Source organism: Austrofundulus limnaeus, unplaced genomic scaffold (genome assembly GCF_001266775.1).
Source record: "Austrofundulus limnaeus strain Quisiro unplaced genomic scaffold, Austrofundulus_limnaeus-1.0 Scaffold80, whole genome shotgun sequence".
Lineage (NCBI taxonomy): Eukaryota > Metazoa > Chordata > Actinopteri > Cyprinodontiformes > Rivulidae > Austrofundulus > Austrofundulus limnaeus.
Window position 1 is genome coordinate 609,473 of NW_013952482.1, and position 14,778 is coordinate 624,250.

At 38.4% G+C, this 14,778-nt stretch overlaps 1 protein-coding gene across 3 annotated transcripts in view; it reads right to left on the minus strand.

The window, feature by feature from the left end:
* LOC106519645 (protein sidekick-1) overlaps nucleotides 1–14,778 on the minus strand; it is a 321,354-nt gene that overhangs the window by 6,269 nt on the left and 300,307 nt on the right. For all 3 annotated transcript variants that reach the window (XM_014011403.1, XM_014011402.1, XM_014011401.1), the window contains 12 exons: nucleotides 13,938–14,041; nucleotides 13,751–13,821; nucleotides 12,929–13,067; nucleotides 10,969–11,025; nucleotides 10,753–10,854; nucleotides 9,083–9,198; nucleotides 4,514–4,700; nucleotides 4,292–4,429; nucleotides 4,061–4,222; nucleotides 3,065–3,190; nucleotides 2,500–2,664; nucleotides 1,821–1,958 (listed from right to left, as the gene is read on the minus strand). In XM_014011403.1, coding sequence (XP_013866857.1) covers nucleotides 1,821–1,958; nucleotides 2,500–2,664; nucleotides 3,065–3,190; nucleotides 4,061–4,222; nucleotides 4,292–4,429; nucleotides 4,514–4,700; nucleotides 9,083–9,198; nucleotides 10,753–10,854; nucleotides 10,969–11,025; nucleotides 12,929–13,067; nucleotides 13,751–13,821; nucleotides 13,938–14,041 — 1,505 coding nt within the window. The remainder of the gene's footprint in view (nucleotides 1–1,820; nucleotides 1,959–2,499; nucleotides 2,665–3,064; nucleotides 3,191–4,060; nucleotides 4,223–4,291; nucleotides 4,430–4,513; nucleotides 4,701–9,082; nucleotides 9,199–10,752; nucleotides 10,855–10,968; nucleotides 11,026–12,928; nucleotides 13,068–13,750; nucleotides 13,822–13,937; nucleotides 14,042–14,778) is intronic.

A 14,778-nucleotide genomic window follows, 5' to 3' on the forward strand; every position in this document is an offset into this window, starting at 1 on the left:
TTGTAAAACAATGCAATGGATTTAGCTAGTTTTATTTTTAAATAATTTATATGAGGTTTCCATGTCAATTTCTCATCAATAATAACCCCCAAAACATTACCTCATTGACTCTATTTATCTCCACACCATCAACTCTAAATGGATTATTAGCAGTTCTTTGTAAATATCGTATAATTAGTTTTGTCCAAGTTTAATAATTTGTTGAGTTTAAACCAGTTTTGTATTTTCACAAATTCTGCTTGCATTTTCTCTAACATTCGTTCTGTCTTTACCCAAACAAAAAAATGTTGTATCATCAGCAAACAAAACACATTTAAATAATCCTGACACATTGACCAAGTCATTCACATATAGGATAAACAATTTTGGCCCAAGTACAGAACCCTGAGGAACTCCACATGTGATTCCACAGAGTTCAGATCTTACATCATGTACTTGTACAAACTGTTTCCTATTTTCAAAATAAYTACATATCCATTGYAATGCTGGTCCTCTAATCCCATATTTATTTAGTTTGTCAAGGAGAATGCTGTRGTCARTCGTGTTGAATGCTTTCTTTAAATCAACATCTGTAATGAACTTGCCAGCTAGTGACTAAGTATAACTTATTATTTTCTTCAACAATTAAAAAAAAAAATTAAAATAAAAAAATAGACAAAATGTATCTGGAGCACAGCATGGCTTGTCTTTTTAATCGTGTTTATTTTTCCACTTCAGCTTCTCAGACACTCTCTGATCACTTCACAGTCCAGAACTGGTGCCAGGTTTCTGTGGCAACTCAAACTAACAGCTGCTCAGATAAAACCTGGAACACTTATACAACAACTGTTACCAATGACCAGAAACATCACAGACGGTTTCAAAGGAGAAAAAAGCCTCGACATACAGTAAGCTGACAATGCATCACATATAYTAACAGTGATCGTTTGGCTCGAGTGCTGCCGACATTTTGACTTGAGGAGGAAAAATAAAATCAGGCATAGCAAAAATATCTACATTCATGTTTCAAATGGCTGTCAGCATTAAGTCATAAAAACAAAACAAAACAAAACAAACAAAAAATTGATCTAATGGTCAGTTTATATTTATGAAAAAACTCTAGCAGGTTATCCTCAGGTAAAATGTGTCAAAAATAATATTTATTAAAAAAAGAAGACAATGTCTGTCCCTACTTTTGATTCCATTAAATTGAATTATAGTATTTAACAAATCCTTTATCAAGGTGCTATAGGAAAATGTAGTGTTAGTTGCTAAATAACCTGAAAACTGTCCTGACAGATTATTTGCATYTTGTCTGAATAAAAAGGTAAGTATGTTTGAAAGACATCCAGCAGTGATGTCTGGTAATAATAATATATTTCAAACAAGCTTGGAGTACATTTCATTAAAAGATAAATTGTTAAATTAGCTAGTAATTTTAACATTCTAACAATAAAGACAGCTTGATTTTTGTATCAAAATGTAGAGTTTTACAAAGTTTAATAAAAATCAAATGCGGAATCAGGAAAAAAATTTATTAAGAAGATTGAGAATGTAATTTTCCTGATCGATTTTTCTGACTGAACGCTGATACCTCCTGCAGTCCAACAAGACTACAGCAAATTAAACAAAGTGTGACGCGAGCGCACCTGCCTCAGGTTGACTGCAGCAGAAAATTCAGAGACAACTTTACTGAATCTTTCAGGAGTTTAATAAGTCAGTCTGCTGAGGCTGAGACAGACGACACAAATAAACCCTGAGAGGAATTTTACTTTTTAATTAAAAAAACATAAATAAAACTGTGACATCTTAGAAGCAACAGAAATGAGTAAGGCTCAGACCTGTGCCGCAGGCCTTGTACTTGGTGCTGTTTCCGTGCAGCAGCAGAGTAAAGAYCAGGACCAGAATGAGGATGAGTCCAACCAGAGCCATAACCAGCAGGAACCACCACTCTTCGTAAAACGGACGCTCCGACAGTGCTGCAGGCACACACAGGGACATACGGTAGATTAGAAAAATATCACGTTTTCTTCTAGTCCTGCTGACTTCATGTGGTTTGAATCAGACTGATTCCAGTTGAGAATGTTGGCTGTCTCTGAACTTCTTCCTTAAAATGAAACTTTTGTATTAAGTGACAAAAAAAGTCACTGATGATGAAGAAATAAATAAACTAAATAAACTAATAATATTTGGTTTCGTTTTCTACTGAAGTGACAAAAAGAAGGACAAAAAATAAACTTTATTAAACAGGTTGGATAAACGTGAAAAGACAGTTTGCTGGGAAACAAATGAATTTACAGCAACAGATGGTAAACTAAATGGGTTAATGTTGTGTTTCTACAGTGAGGTTTGTTGTAGTTGTGGAAACCCTGCCTTCAGGTGGCAGCACACAACCAGCTCATCAGCTTTCTGCAGCACACTCCCTCCAACACACTGAGTCTGCTGTCAGAGAAGGTGAGCGTCTTTCATCAGCATCCACTCCATCACTGTGTGTRTGTGTGTGTGTGTGTGTGTRCTTACCAGCAAGAGCCACAGATGGTGTACTTGGCTGTCCATAACCATAGCGATTAACAGCGATGACTCTGAACTCGTAGCTGATCCCTGACCTCAGACGCTCCAGCGGCACAGACACAGACCTGCTGCTGGGAGGGAGAAGCCGGATGAAGGAGTCCCACATTCCCTCGTCTGCAGACAAGACGACCGGAGAATTAGTCCCTTTTTAAATGTGCGCCAGGAAAATTATGCATCACCAAATCACGTTCAAGATGATAATGAGATTGTGTTGATGACAATGATCACTGTTATCGTTTTAATGAAAGAGGYTTATTCCTTGTACAATTATATTACAGTCTCCACACGCCCTCCTGCAGAGCGCTGAAACAATTTCCCTTCCTGTATTACACATCTTGTAATCTTTATTAGAAAACTGTGCCTGACTTGATTTGCGCAGCAGGTAATAATGAATCCACAGAGACCTGCGCTCAGAACGGTTTAGTGCAAGGAGCTAAAAGATTGAGTGCAGGCGATAAAATCCTGAACATCTGGGAGGTTATATATGACCTGCGAGGAGTGTAACAGAACTCACCTGAGGCACGGGCCTCAATTACATATCCAGTCACAGGAGCAGAACCGATATCTCCCTCTGACCAATGGATGTTTAAGTCGGAGGACGTCTTGGTGATGGACATTTCCATGGGTGACCCAGGGGTTCCTTTAGTAGAGAGATACAGACATAATGTTCGATTTTAAACTGGGCATTGCCTTGATTTACTCTGTTGTTTTCTGTGAGCATCACAAGTTTATACACATAAATGTAAAAACAGAATCCCATACCAGTTCAGAATATTAAAAGAACATTATGTCTCATTACAAAACACTTACTTAATCAAGCTATGTAAGGAGTGATCCTCATCTATGTTTTCTTTAATCATAGTGTAACTCTAAAAGCATATAGCTTTTGTTGTTCAATTTGTATTTGACCTGAATTGACCCATCATTTAGAACAGGGGTGCCCAAACCCTTTCCCCTGAAAGGGCCAAAATGAAAATCTATCCGTGGACTGCGGGCCAAATGCAATAATATAATACATGCAATGTAAATACTTTGTAAGTAAAGTCCTTTTATTTTTTTATGATTAAGATAGCAGCCAGTGTCGTGATCCACATTTTTTTTAGCCCATGCACTTGGAAAATTGTCCCATTTGGTTCATGGGACATTTTATAAATTGATCAAATACGAGTATTTGTGGTTTTATAAAGTCTGCAAATCTACGTGTGTTTGAACCRAATCTAACTGTCTCTTGGAGTTACTTGTTTTTCATGTTTAATCATGATATAATTCACAGATAAAGTAAGCACCATGACTGAAGACTATCTGAACTACAGCCCTTTACGTGCTCATTGGGCCGATGGTTGGAAAGACTGAGTGGAAATACAGTGTTTCTACAGAGGATGACAACTGATTACTACCTAGAAATGAGAGGAACTGCTGGCGGGTCAACGGGCCCCGTTTTAGACTAAATAATTAATTTATCAACAGAATCTGAGTCCAATGATCAACACCCTCTCTGACCAGTGTGTACCTTTCACAGGCTGAGCGGTGATGTTTGCCTGTAGCGGTGGTCCGTAGCTCACTGTAAGAGCCTGGATACTAAAAGTGTATGTTGCTCCTTTGATCAGGTCTCGAACCTTCAACCAACGCTGCCAGCCCCCTTTCACATCCACGGTCACCACTTTACTCACTCCTGCAGATAATTAAAGATTATTGTAACAACCAGTATTTTTTATGTGTGAATGCATATTTGTGTGTGTACCTTGTACAGGAGCTGTAGGCTGATAGACGGCCCTGTAGCCTTCCACCTGTCCATTGGGAGCGAGCGGAGCTCCCCAGGAGACATTGACGCTGCCCCCTGTCACTTCAGAGAAGGACAGGTAGCTCGGTTGGCTAGGCGCTGTGGACACACAAGATGAATCGAGGAGATTAGAAACGCCTCATCCTTGTTTATTTGGGTTTAGGGGACCAAACTGCCTCGTACCAGACTGCAGGGTCCGAGCCTCGCGGGGGTCACTGGGCGGTCCATCCCCGGCGGTGTTGAAGGCAGTCAGTGTGACCAGATAAGACGAGTAGCTGCTCAGATTTGTGAGGTGCACACGAGTGTCTGGAACAAAAATCACCTTCACCTTCTCAGTCTGGTTCTGCTTGTCTTTTTCCCAGTAGTGGATCTGCAACACACCCAGAAAACACACTTCACTCATGATTTATTTCCTCTCCTCTGCTCCAGAGGGTTTTTTTTTAATTATTGTACCAAAACACTTGTTTTTTTGTAGCTGTTTTACAAGTTATTTATGACGGTTTAATTTCCTACTGCAAATACCACYACTCAGAGCTTAAAGTACTTATTAGTTCTGACATATTTAAAGTTCAACGCAGATTAATGTAGCTTGGTAGTCTGAGCCATCATTATAGGGTGAGTGTCTATAAAAGAAACAATATGACAACGTTTGAGGGAACATCTCCTTACATATGTAGGAGTGTGTCAAAGTTTTGGATGTTCCGAGAGCCTGAGAGGAGCTCAAAGTAGCACMGAGGTGATAGATCTTGTTCGGGAAAGATGAAAGCAAAAATGACAGTCAAGATTTGAAAGAAAGAGAAAACTAACAAGGAAGCTGACACTCAAAGACRAAACTCCAAAACAACACAACAGCCACTGAGCTGCTGACCCCGAATGAAACACCACCTCCATCAAACATTCAGATGTTTTTGTTTCTTCCAGACCGATCTGCCGCTTGTTATACCATCACACTGTTTCATCCCTGACTTTTACATTCTCACCACACTAAGTTATTATCACCCACTGTCGAAGGCAAAAAGGGGCAATAATGATTGTGTATGTGTCTGTTTATTTGTCCGTGGTGTTAGCAAAATATCGCATGAATCACTGACTGGATGATACCGAAACTCTCAGGCAGTAATGTGCATCTACAACTAATTAATGGAGTCAACACAATTCAAGATGGCTGCCACAGACAAATGRCCTTAGGAAATACAAAAATGGCTATAACTCAGTCAGATACTGAGCTACAGTTTGATGCAGTAGTAGCTGAGAGTCATCACATTACAGAACATTACACGAGTTATTTACATGGGACTTGCCTGGTTAAACACAGATGAATGAAATACAAATAATCACAGGAAAACTAGAACAAGTAAGACAAACGGTAGAGAAAACAATATAATACAGCTCCATATACAACATATATGATGTGAGATTCAGTCAAACCAATAGAATTGCTTTTGTTCACCTCTTTCAACCTACAGACACCTCTATGTCTTGCACAATGGCTCTCAGGTTACTACGTTACTGATGTATCATACTTTGTCACTGACACTGCAACTCCACTGSTAGGATGAACCACCGTTCTTCCAAAGACTGTTTCAAAGAGATGTCAATCTCATGATGGGATTTTGTAATTGAAATAACTTGCTATTTAAGTGGTTTTTTTTGTGTATTTTATTTAAAAAATAATGTTTTGTTTTGATTACAGTTCCTTAAAATTGGACAATTTTGTGAGTCTGTTAAGAAGAAAAACATAAAAAAACTAAATTTACTAACCTCACTCTAAAAAAAACAAAGTGTTGAATTTACTTAACCAAGTTATGGTAACTGGTTCCACAAAACCGAGTATAAATTGTTCTTCATTTACTCAACTCTGTTTAGTGGAACCAGTTGACACAATTTGGTTCATTTSTTCGAGTGTAAACTAAAAATATATGGGTTGAGATAATAAACAYACAAAATTTACAAGATTTTTTTCAGGCCCAGACAAAGAGATTTCAGATCACTTTTATAAAGACTTACAGTACAGCCACTTTCAGCCCCTTATATCTGCAGACTGTAAATGTTCACATGAGAATGAATCAATAATCTTTAAAGTGACAAATAGATTTTATGACACTGGCCAGTAATGATGATACATGGATTAATTTGGCAGATCCCTGTAACATGAAGTGGAATAAAGGTTATAGGATTATTGTCCGCAGTATGATTAGATCATTATTATTATTAAAGACCTGCAGCCTGTAGCTTATGTCATGTGAATGTCACACTGTAATGAGGCCACAGCTTTTATCTAACTGCTGTAACTCAGTCTTACAGGCTGTGTGATATTCTCACCACCAAATAGCACAATGTAGATAAAATCTACCTGCAAATGGACTAATTAGTAGTACAGACACAATGTTTTGCTTTWTCAATAGGGGAAAATAATGTCTGCACAACAGTGGTACCCTAAAGCCAAACATAATTTTTTTAAATAAGTAAATTAATGAACACTAAACAAATTTCCTTGCTCCCAGGATTCTTCTTCACAACTCTGCATAAGTCACTGAATACATAAATGAGAAAAATCTAACTGGATGTTAGAATAAAAACAAACAAGCAAATGAAACGCATTAGTGGCAGACATCATTCAAATGAAAGTTAGCAGTTACTGTATTAACTCCAACCTTTTACATGTATTTTTATCCCTAGATAGATAAAAGTTGYATCATTTTGAGATGATCTAACTACAGATTCTCTAACTAAATCTTTATATTGTGATATTATTCATATTGTGGACCAAGTTCTGTGAAATATACCATCTAAAAACAGAGCAGTTGCCTCCAAGCAAGAAGGTTGCCAGATTGGTCCCTAGTTGTGAGTGAGAGTGTGGATAGTTGTTTGTCTCTATGTGGACCTGTGACCTGTCCAGGGTGTAGCCAGCTCCTCGCACAGTGACTGCTGGGTATGGGCACCAGTGACTCTGAAAGGAACAAGTGGGTTACGATAACAGATTGATTCTGAGTTACAGACATTTTTGACAGACACGGGACTTTGCCTTCCGGAGGCGAGCAGTAAATCGGAACACAGTGTGCTCTACATTTAGATCTGTGAAACTGCACCATGTTTTTTTTTTTTTTACATCCTAAAAATAATTAACTGCCCATGTTTCTAATCATGCACCACACGGCTTCTCATCTCATCTGGTGATGCTGTGACCTTTTTAGAACAGTGGGTCTGATCTCTGAGCAGCTTTCTGTCTCTTGGTTTAAATGTAGAAGAAATGAGGACCATCAAGATGGAAATTATACAGCAACATATACTTTTACCCTATAATATCCTCAGGAGCTACAAGAGAAGTGGTAAATGAAACATAATAGATTTCATTCTACTATTAATATCAATTATAATAGTAACAATAAACTCATTATTTTGAAAATTAATGCAACACAATTTTTTTTGCGGCCAACTAAATCCGAAAAAGTCCATTCATGGATGTGTTTTTGGTAAAGTACAGTGCAGTGTTCGAAGTTTCCTCAAATATATCCTGCCAATGCAGTTAAAAAATAAAACAGCAGCCAAGTGCCAAACAAAGGGTTCCATTTTCTTATTATTCTGAATAGATAGCACCTCTGAGCACCATAAGCCATATTTACAGCCTCCAAAGCTGAACRTAGCAGCTTCTGAGTAGCACTTGAGGGCAGCATTATCCCATATCTGTCTTTCCACGAGCTCTTACTATAATGAGTTACACAATAACTCATTCAATGGATCAGTTTAGGATCAAAACGTATTACCTTCTGCTGACAGTCTTTTGTGTTTATTCTCTGAAAAAAGGAAGCTTTGTTTTGCACTGCTTTATGGCAAAGTTAAAAAAAAATAATCCTGATCATTTTGTAATCCAATTTTCTTTGTTGCCTAATGGATCAGCTTTTATAGATGGTCAGGATTACTGAAAAAAGCAATTTAAAAGTTGTCCTGAGTAAACATAGGCATCATTTTTGCCAAGAGATAAAAAATAATAAGACACACAACAGTGTTTTCTTAAACAGTACTGTATGTGTCTGTGAACACTAAATGAGACGTTTAATCATTTTCAGACTTGTTTATCTCCTAATCTCATGCRGCCTTTCACAGCTCGGATGTGTGAGTTCAGCCTGATGGGCGTGGCTGCTACCCCTTCATGTTTGTTGGAATTTGAAAATACCAGTAAATTTTGACAATGTTGTGAAGTTTGCATCTTGTTGTCTGCGTTGTGGTAAACAAGTGTTAAAGAGAAGTCAGAAGCCACGATTTCAATTGATATTCTTTCTCTCATCTTAATCTCAACCTCCCATTCTCTGACATATCTCTCCATCTCTGTTCGTTTMAACACAGTTCCTCGATCATTTCCTCTAATCTGGATTCTAAGGGGATCACTTGCACGGCTCCTTTTTCGCTCTGCACATACTTCAATCCCTTCATTTGTAGCCCTCAACACTGGCTAAAACTAACGTGTCAAAGACAAGACATATAACCTTGTGTTTGAAGTACTAACAGTAAGTGCTGGATGGAAGAATTGATACAAAACCCATTAAAAGATATTCAGATTCGTCCTCCGCTTTCAGTCTTCTTTTTCTGATGTGTATAGGACACTTAAAGACACACCAGAGCCAGAGCAGCCTGCGTGATGTGGACAMCCACACACTAAGTATTTATCTGAGTGTGCCTCCTTTGCCTTTCCCCGGGCGGGCATATGTATTCTTTATGTGTGCGTACGCTTGTGCTTGTTTTGCTGAGAGTCACCTTGTATCCTTGGATGAGTCCATTCTGGGTCTCGAGGGGCGGCATGTCCCAGGTCACTTCCAAGCTGGAGGGAGACACGGCTGACACTTTGATAGACTGAGGCGCCACCGACGGAGCTGCAGCAGGCGAGAGAGAGAGATCCCAGTTACCGCGTGTGTTCAGCTGCATGCTAAAGAACGGGAAGTCAGGAGAAAACATGTTCTACCCTTCCAATTAGACTGGGCCTAAGGCAGTACCTTGTTACTCCACTGTACCGCACGTAAGCATGAACACTCAGCGGTGTGCACCTGAGGCTGGAGAACAGTCCATATCACCCCATTTCATCATTCCCCTCCAGGCTTTTCTGACTCCCCCTCCCTTACACTTCCGAGTATGTATGGCCTACTAAACTCTACACACACACGGATTGAATGAAAACTTGCCACTGGTGAGTGAAACTGTTAATAAAACAAAGTGTAAATCTGGTCACCTGCCTTCTTGTTTGTGGTTTACATCAGCCTTGTTCTTCTTGCTGTGTGTGAGTGTGTGTAGAGTCGCCGTATTTGCACTCATGTCTGTCTAATGGATTCATGGTTTGACTTTCTAGTGAAAGTGAAAGAGAGACTGGGCCATCAGTACAAAATGGTTGACCTTGTGCCGTATTTGCACACACACACACACACACACCTCCCTCAGAGAATGCAACTGAATCTTTAAAAGATAATTGTACTCAGGACCAAGGCCATAACGTGGTCAGGACAAAGGAATTTGGTGATGAAAAAAAATTGTGATCACAACTAAAACTCAACACAGTTTTTCCACAAGCTTCTAATCACATCCCACACTAACGCAACATAAAATCCTAAAAGCCAGAAAGCTCAATCAGAGCATCTGTGCCAAATAAAAGTTTAATAAAAGTAATGAGGCTGAGACCAGTCAAAAATAACAAGAAAAAACAAGACGAATAACGACGAGAACTGTTGCAGTAAAATACACAGCAACAGTTAAAGAGAAGGTCTGTAATTCAACAAGATGACAATCTGAAACACATCTACAAAACATATTCTGCACACTAGTTTTAAAAAAGGTATTTTTTTGTTGGATGTCTCGTTATCAAATGATAAAAACCCAATTTTCAATAGCAAGCTCAGTGTCTAACTTTACACAGTACGTAAGGGAAAATAACAGAAAGTCTTTTGAGAAACCTGAAAATGTTGTGCAATGACACAAGATACAACCTTGTGGAGGTCAAATGTTGCAGCTAAGAAAAATTGAGATACTTGTAACAGAAAGTGCAAAACGCCACCGCAGAATTGAAAAAAAAAAAAGAATACTCACAACTTTTTCTTGATTTTTATTGTACGATGAGTGAAAAACATAAAAGATATTTCTCAGAACTTTAAATCTGCTGCTAAAGATGATAAGATTTAAAATAAAAAGGTGCAGATGTAGCTATTTGTTAAAACTAAAATCAAGGTTATTTTCATCAGAAATACAACGTGAGCAATTAGTAATGTGATCTTTGTGCTTAAAGAAATAATTAAATAAGTAATAATAATCATCATAAAACACACCAAGACATTGACACAAACACTTCTTTCATTATGTTGCAAACAGTAAATCTTATAAATAGAAGGATTTTGACTTTGAAATCCACATCAATGATTGTTTTAAAATGTCTTTTCACCCACCTGCCTCTCCTACAGACACCTCCACCGGAGCTGAAGGCGGGCTTTCTCCGATGATATTGTAGCTTGTCATTACAATCTGATAACGTTTGAACTTCTTTAGTTCTGTAAACAAAACAATAAACCTTGGTATTAAAAAACATCCACTGTGCCGAGCAGAAAAAAAGCTTTATATTTTAGTTGATGTGAAATCTCCAGGGTTCACAGTAAATTACTTACGTGTCAGCTCAAACTCRGTGAGTGAGGCGCTGCTGACTGTCTTGAAGGTGCTTTTAGCTTTAAGACAGAATAAAGATGAGTGTAGCATTTCAAGTTTGACAATAAACTGCCAAAAAAAATGCAGATTAATGTTTAAAACTTTTATGCTTCAGTCTGGTTGTGTGACTTTTTAGATTTTGGAGCAGACAGCAAACTGTCCGCTTGTCAATCTAGACGAGCGGCTCCACGGTGAAATATAAAGAACAAGCTGCAGCGAGTATAATACCATGTTATTATTGCAGTGTTTCAGTGCAACAGCAGTGAACTCATAAAAAACAGCTGTCCATTGACAGCAGAATAGAAACGATGCACGTTTGAACCCCCCTCCCCACACAAAATTTATGACCTTTGAAGATATMAGTAAACAAACACTATGAATAAAATCTTGTTGTAAAGTAACAAATGAGCAGTTTTTATGGATTTTTCCCTAAATTCTTTTATCATATGCTGACATTTTTCAGGTTTTGTATTTTTATTATTGTTATTTTGTTTTTTAATACAAAACTTTTAGAGCTGGAGCTCAAATTCTACAGGCAGCCTTGGTGAACAGCCGATCTTTTATTATCTAATGAGTTTACTATTGTTTGCTTGTGGGATGTTTGCACAGAAAAAGTTCTGGTATCTGGAATGTTTTTTTTTTCCCAATGACTTCCTAAGACCTGGTCACTGCTCTGTTCATGCTTTACTCTTTATAGAAATATATAACAAATATGACAAATCACAAACACATACATGTGTAACAGATTCAATAAATAAATAAATAAATAAATAAATAAATAAATAAATAAATAAATAAATAAATACATACATAAATGTCTGACCCAGATAATTTAGCTTTTTAACTTAGTGAACTATATCAAATACAACTACAAATAGTCGTCACATAATTAGACAAAATCCAAGTTTCTCTACTTGAGAAAATTGGTGATGACGGATCAGAGATGCAGAAACATTGAAAATCAAAATCAACCTAGAAAACTGTGACCAGTTAATGCCTTTAAAGTACTATTTCACTGGGTTGCAACAGTGGGAGACTAGGTGAGGACTCAAAATCTGACTCAATACTGCACAACAAATCTGTTAGGATTTGCAGTGACCAGAATGCTGCTGCATTTTGCTCAGCTAGTTTAAAAAAAGGCTTATTTTTGTGAGCATGGCTAACTAAACTGTAATTATGCACATTAATCCATTGTTCACACTGCTCATGTGTCGGGGGAGTGGTGGTACAGAGGTTAGAGAAGGGGAGCCTGCGAATGGATGGTTGCTGGTTTGAATCCSCTGACCATAACAACAAAATTTAGGTGGGAGAGGTGAAGCATGTCTTCCTCTACCCTTGTTTGCCCCACTCTGGACCCTTCTCCCTCAGGCACCCTAAATAACAGCCCCCTGCTCCACACATGTGGGCTTGTGGTAGCTTGGTGGTCTGGAAGGGCACCTGTGTAACAACAATTAGCAAATCTTCATGCAAGTTTGCTTGCTGTGGTGACCCCTGAAGCAGGGAGCAGCCAAAAGACATATAAAAAATACATCATGGCCCACTTGTACCCACCTTGGAGGCTGCCTCCACACGTCTCTGATTTAATCCACTGGAATAAACTTCTGAATTTAAGATTATACCACCTTTTCCAAAAAGGATTTATCATCTGTATTTATTTTGTTTAGACTTAGACAYGTTTTCTGTTAGAGTTTTCTGTCAAAATTCAGCACTAGAAACGCCCRCTATGACTTTGACTATTCAGAGAGACAATTTTTGTTGCATAAAAATTTGTTTAAAAAGTTTGTGCGACAAGACTGAGAACCTTAAGTGAGGAATCTGAGAACCCTGAACAATGTCTGCGAGACATCCTGGAGACTTCCTCCTGAATGATGTTCATCAACCCGTCACCAGCAGTCAGAGGCCMTGAGACGCAGAGCTACTTACTTGTAATRACGGCACTTGTGGTGTTGTTTTTGGTTGTCGGGCCCTCTGCTTCCGCGAGGCTGGAAATGTTATTTGGGAGCTCTCTATAATACACTCTGTATCCAGTCAAGACCCCGTTGACACTGTCTTCGGTCGGACGCTAAAAACATGAAAACATATTAGTCAAGATGTTCTTCAAAGGAAACTCCAAGTCTGTTAGTTATGTTGTGTTTGGTTTTYGGGTGAGGCGACAGGAGGACAGGCTAAGCAGAACTGTTTTTGTAGCAGTCCAATTTAAAGGTTTAGTGTATTGGTCTGGAGCAAAGGCAGAGCGATGCTTCAGTAAGTTTGGCACTCCAGTAACGGGTGATGACATAGCTGGTGACTTTGTGTTTTCATTGCCTCTTTCTGCTTTGACATAAAGCTGCAAAGATGAAAGAAGACATTTACACACAGAAGAGGAAGAGRAGCAAGCTGTGAGGCACTAAAAGTGTATCTACTGTCTTCTCCTTTTCTCTTTTTTTCCCCACTGTTGCTGAACTGACTGCTGGGGGCTCCTTTCGACCTATTAGACATCGCCTGCTGGTGTATAATCATTAGACGTCCCCCCCCCCACCCAATGCTGTTGGTCCATCTTTCTTTCTCTCCCTCCACTTATCTTTACAGTATATCCTTGCTGCTCTCTGACTTTTTCTGGTTTAATAAATACTGATAATTGGACAGCAAAAGTCTGTGGGGACTAAATTCTCAAAGTGGCTGATTAAACTGGACTTTGACTGCATGTTTTGTTGTTTAGGTTTGTTTTTGTCAGGGACTGCTGATATGTTTGAAGCCTGAAAATACCTTCCACTGCACCAACACTGAGGTAGTGGTCGTTGGTTTCACTGATAGTATCACTGGAGGCTCATTAGGCACTGAAATGGAAAGAGAAAAAGCAAAAGCTGTACCGACTGTCCATCTGCCAATCTGTGAATTCTCCAGTCTTCTCCGTCCTTTAACCTTGTGCTGAATCATCATCTCAGGTTCTTACCATCCTGCAGAGTTGTAATAGCMTCCGTCTCCTTGCTGAGAACGCTGTCCCCGACGTCATTGGTGGAAAACATCCGAAACTTGTACGACGTGAAAGGCTTCAGCCTACAAAGAAAAATAAATTTAAATTTACAGAAGGACACAGAACATGCTATAAATTATTTGAGGCATGTACTCTAACAAATGTAACTTACGTAGATCAACAGTTCAGGCTTTTGAAGAGAGTTTCTTTTGAAAAGTAATGAAAAATTGATATCATACATCATGCCAATCGCTCTTTGAAGAAGATCACTTTGGACAAATAGAGTTTAATTATTATGAGATTGGTAAGCTAACTACTGGACTGAGTGGAAATTAGACCAAAGTAAACCTCTGTCAATAAAATGGGGAAAAAAACAACTCAAAACAAAACAACTTGGTTCATGCAACACTGTTTTATAAAACTTGCCTTCACTCTAGAATTTTATGGTTTTTATGRTTATTTGTGAGCAAAAACAGCAGCAGTAGGTAGCTGTAGCATTTTAAAAGCAGCCCTCCAGCATGAAAAACATTTTTTTTGTTGGTTAATTGCACAAAATATAATGACGGTGGAAAAAAGTTAATAAATGACTGTTAACACGAACTACTTTAACATTTGTAGATTGGAATTGTTTGTCTTTTCTCTGATAGCCATGAACACAGCATTCCAGTCAGAGTAAAATTTTCCAAACTGGGGTTGTTCAAAGAGCTACGAAAGATATTAGTTGTTCACAACTTATTTGCAGAATCCCACAGTAAAAAAAAACTATATACACACACACACACACACACACACACACACACACACACACACACACACACAC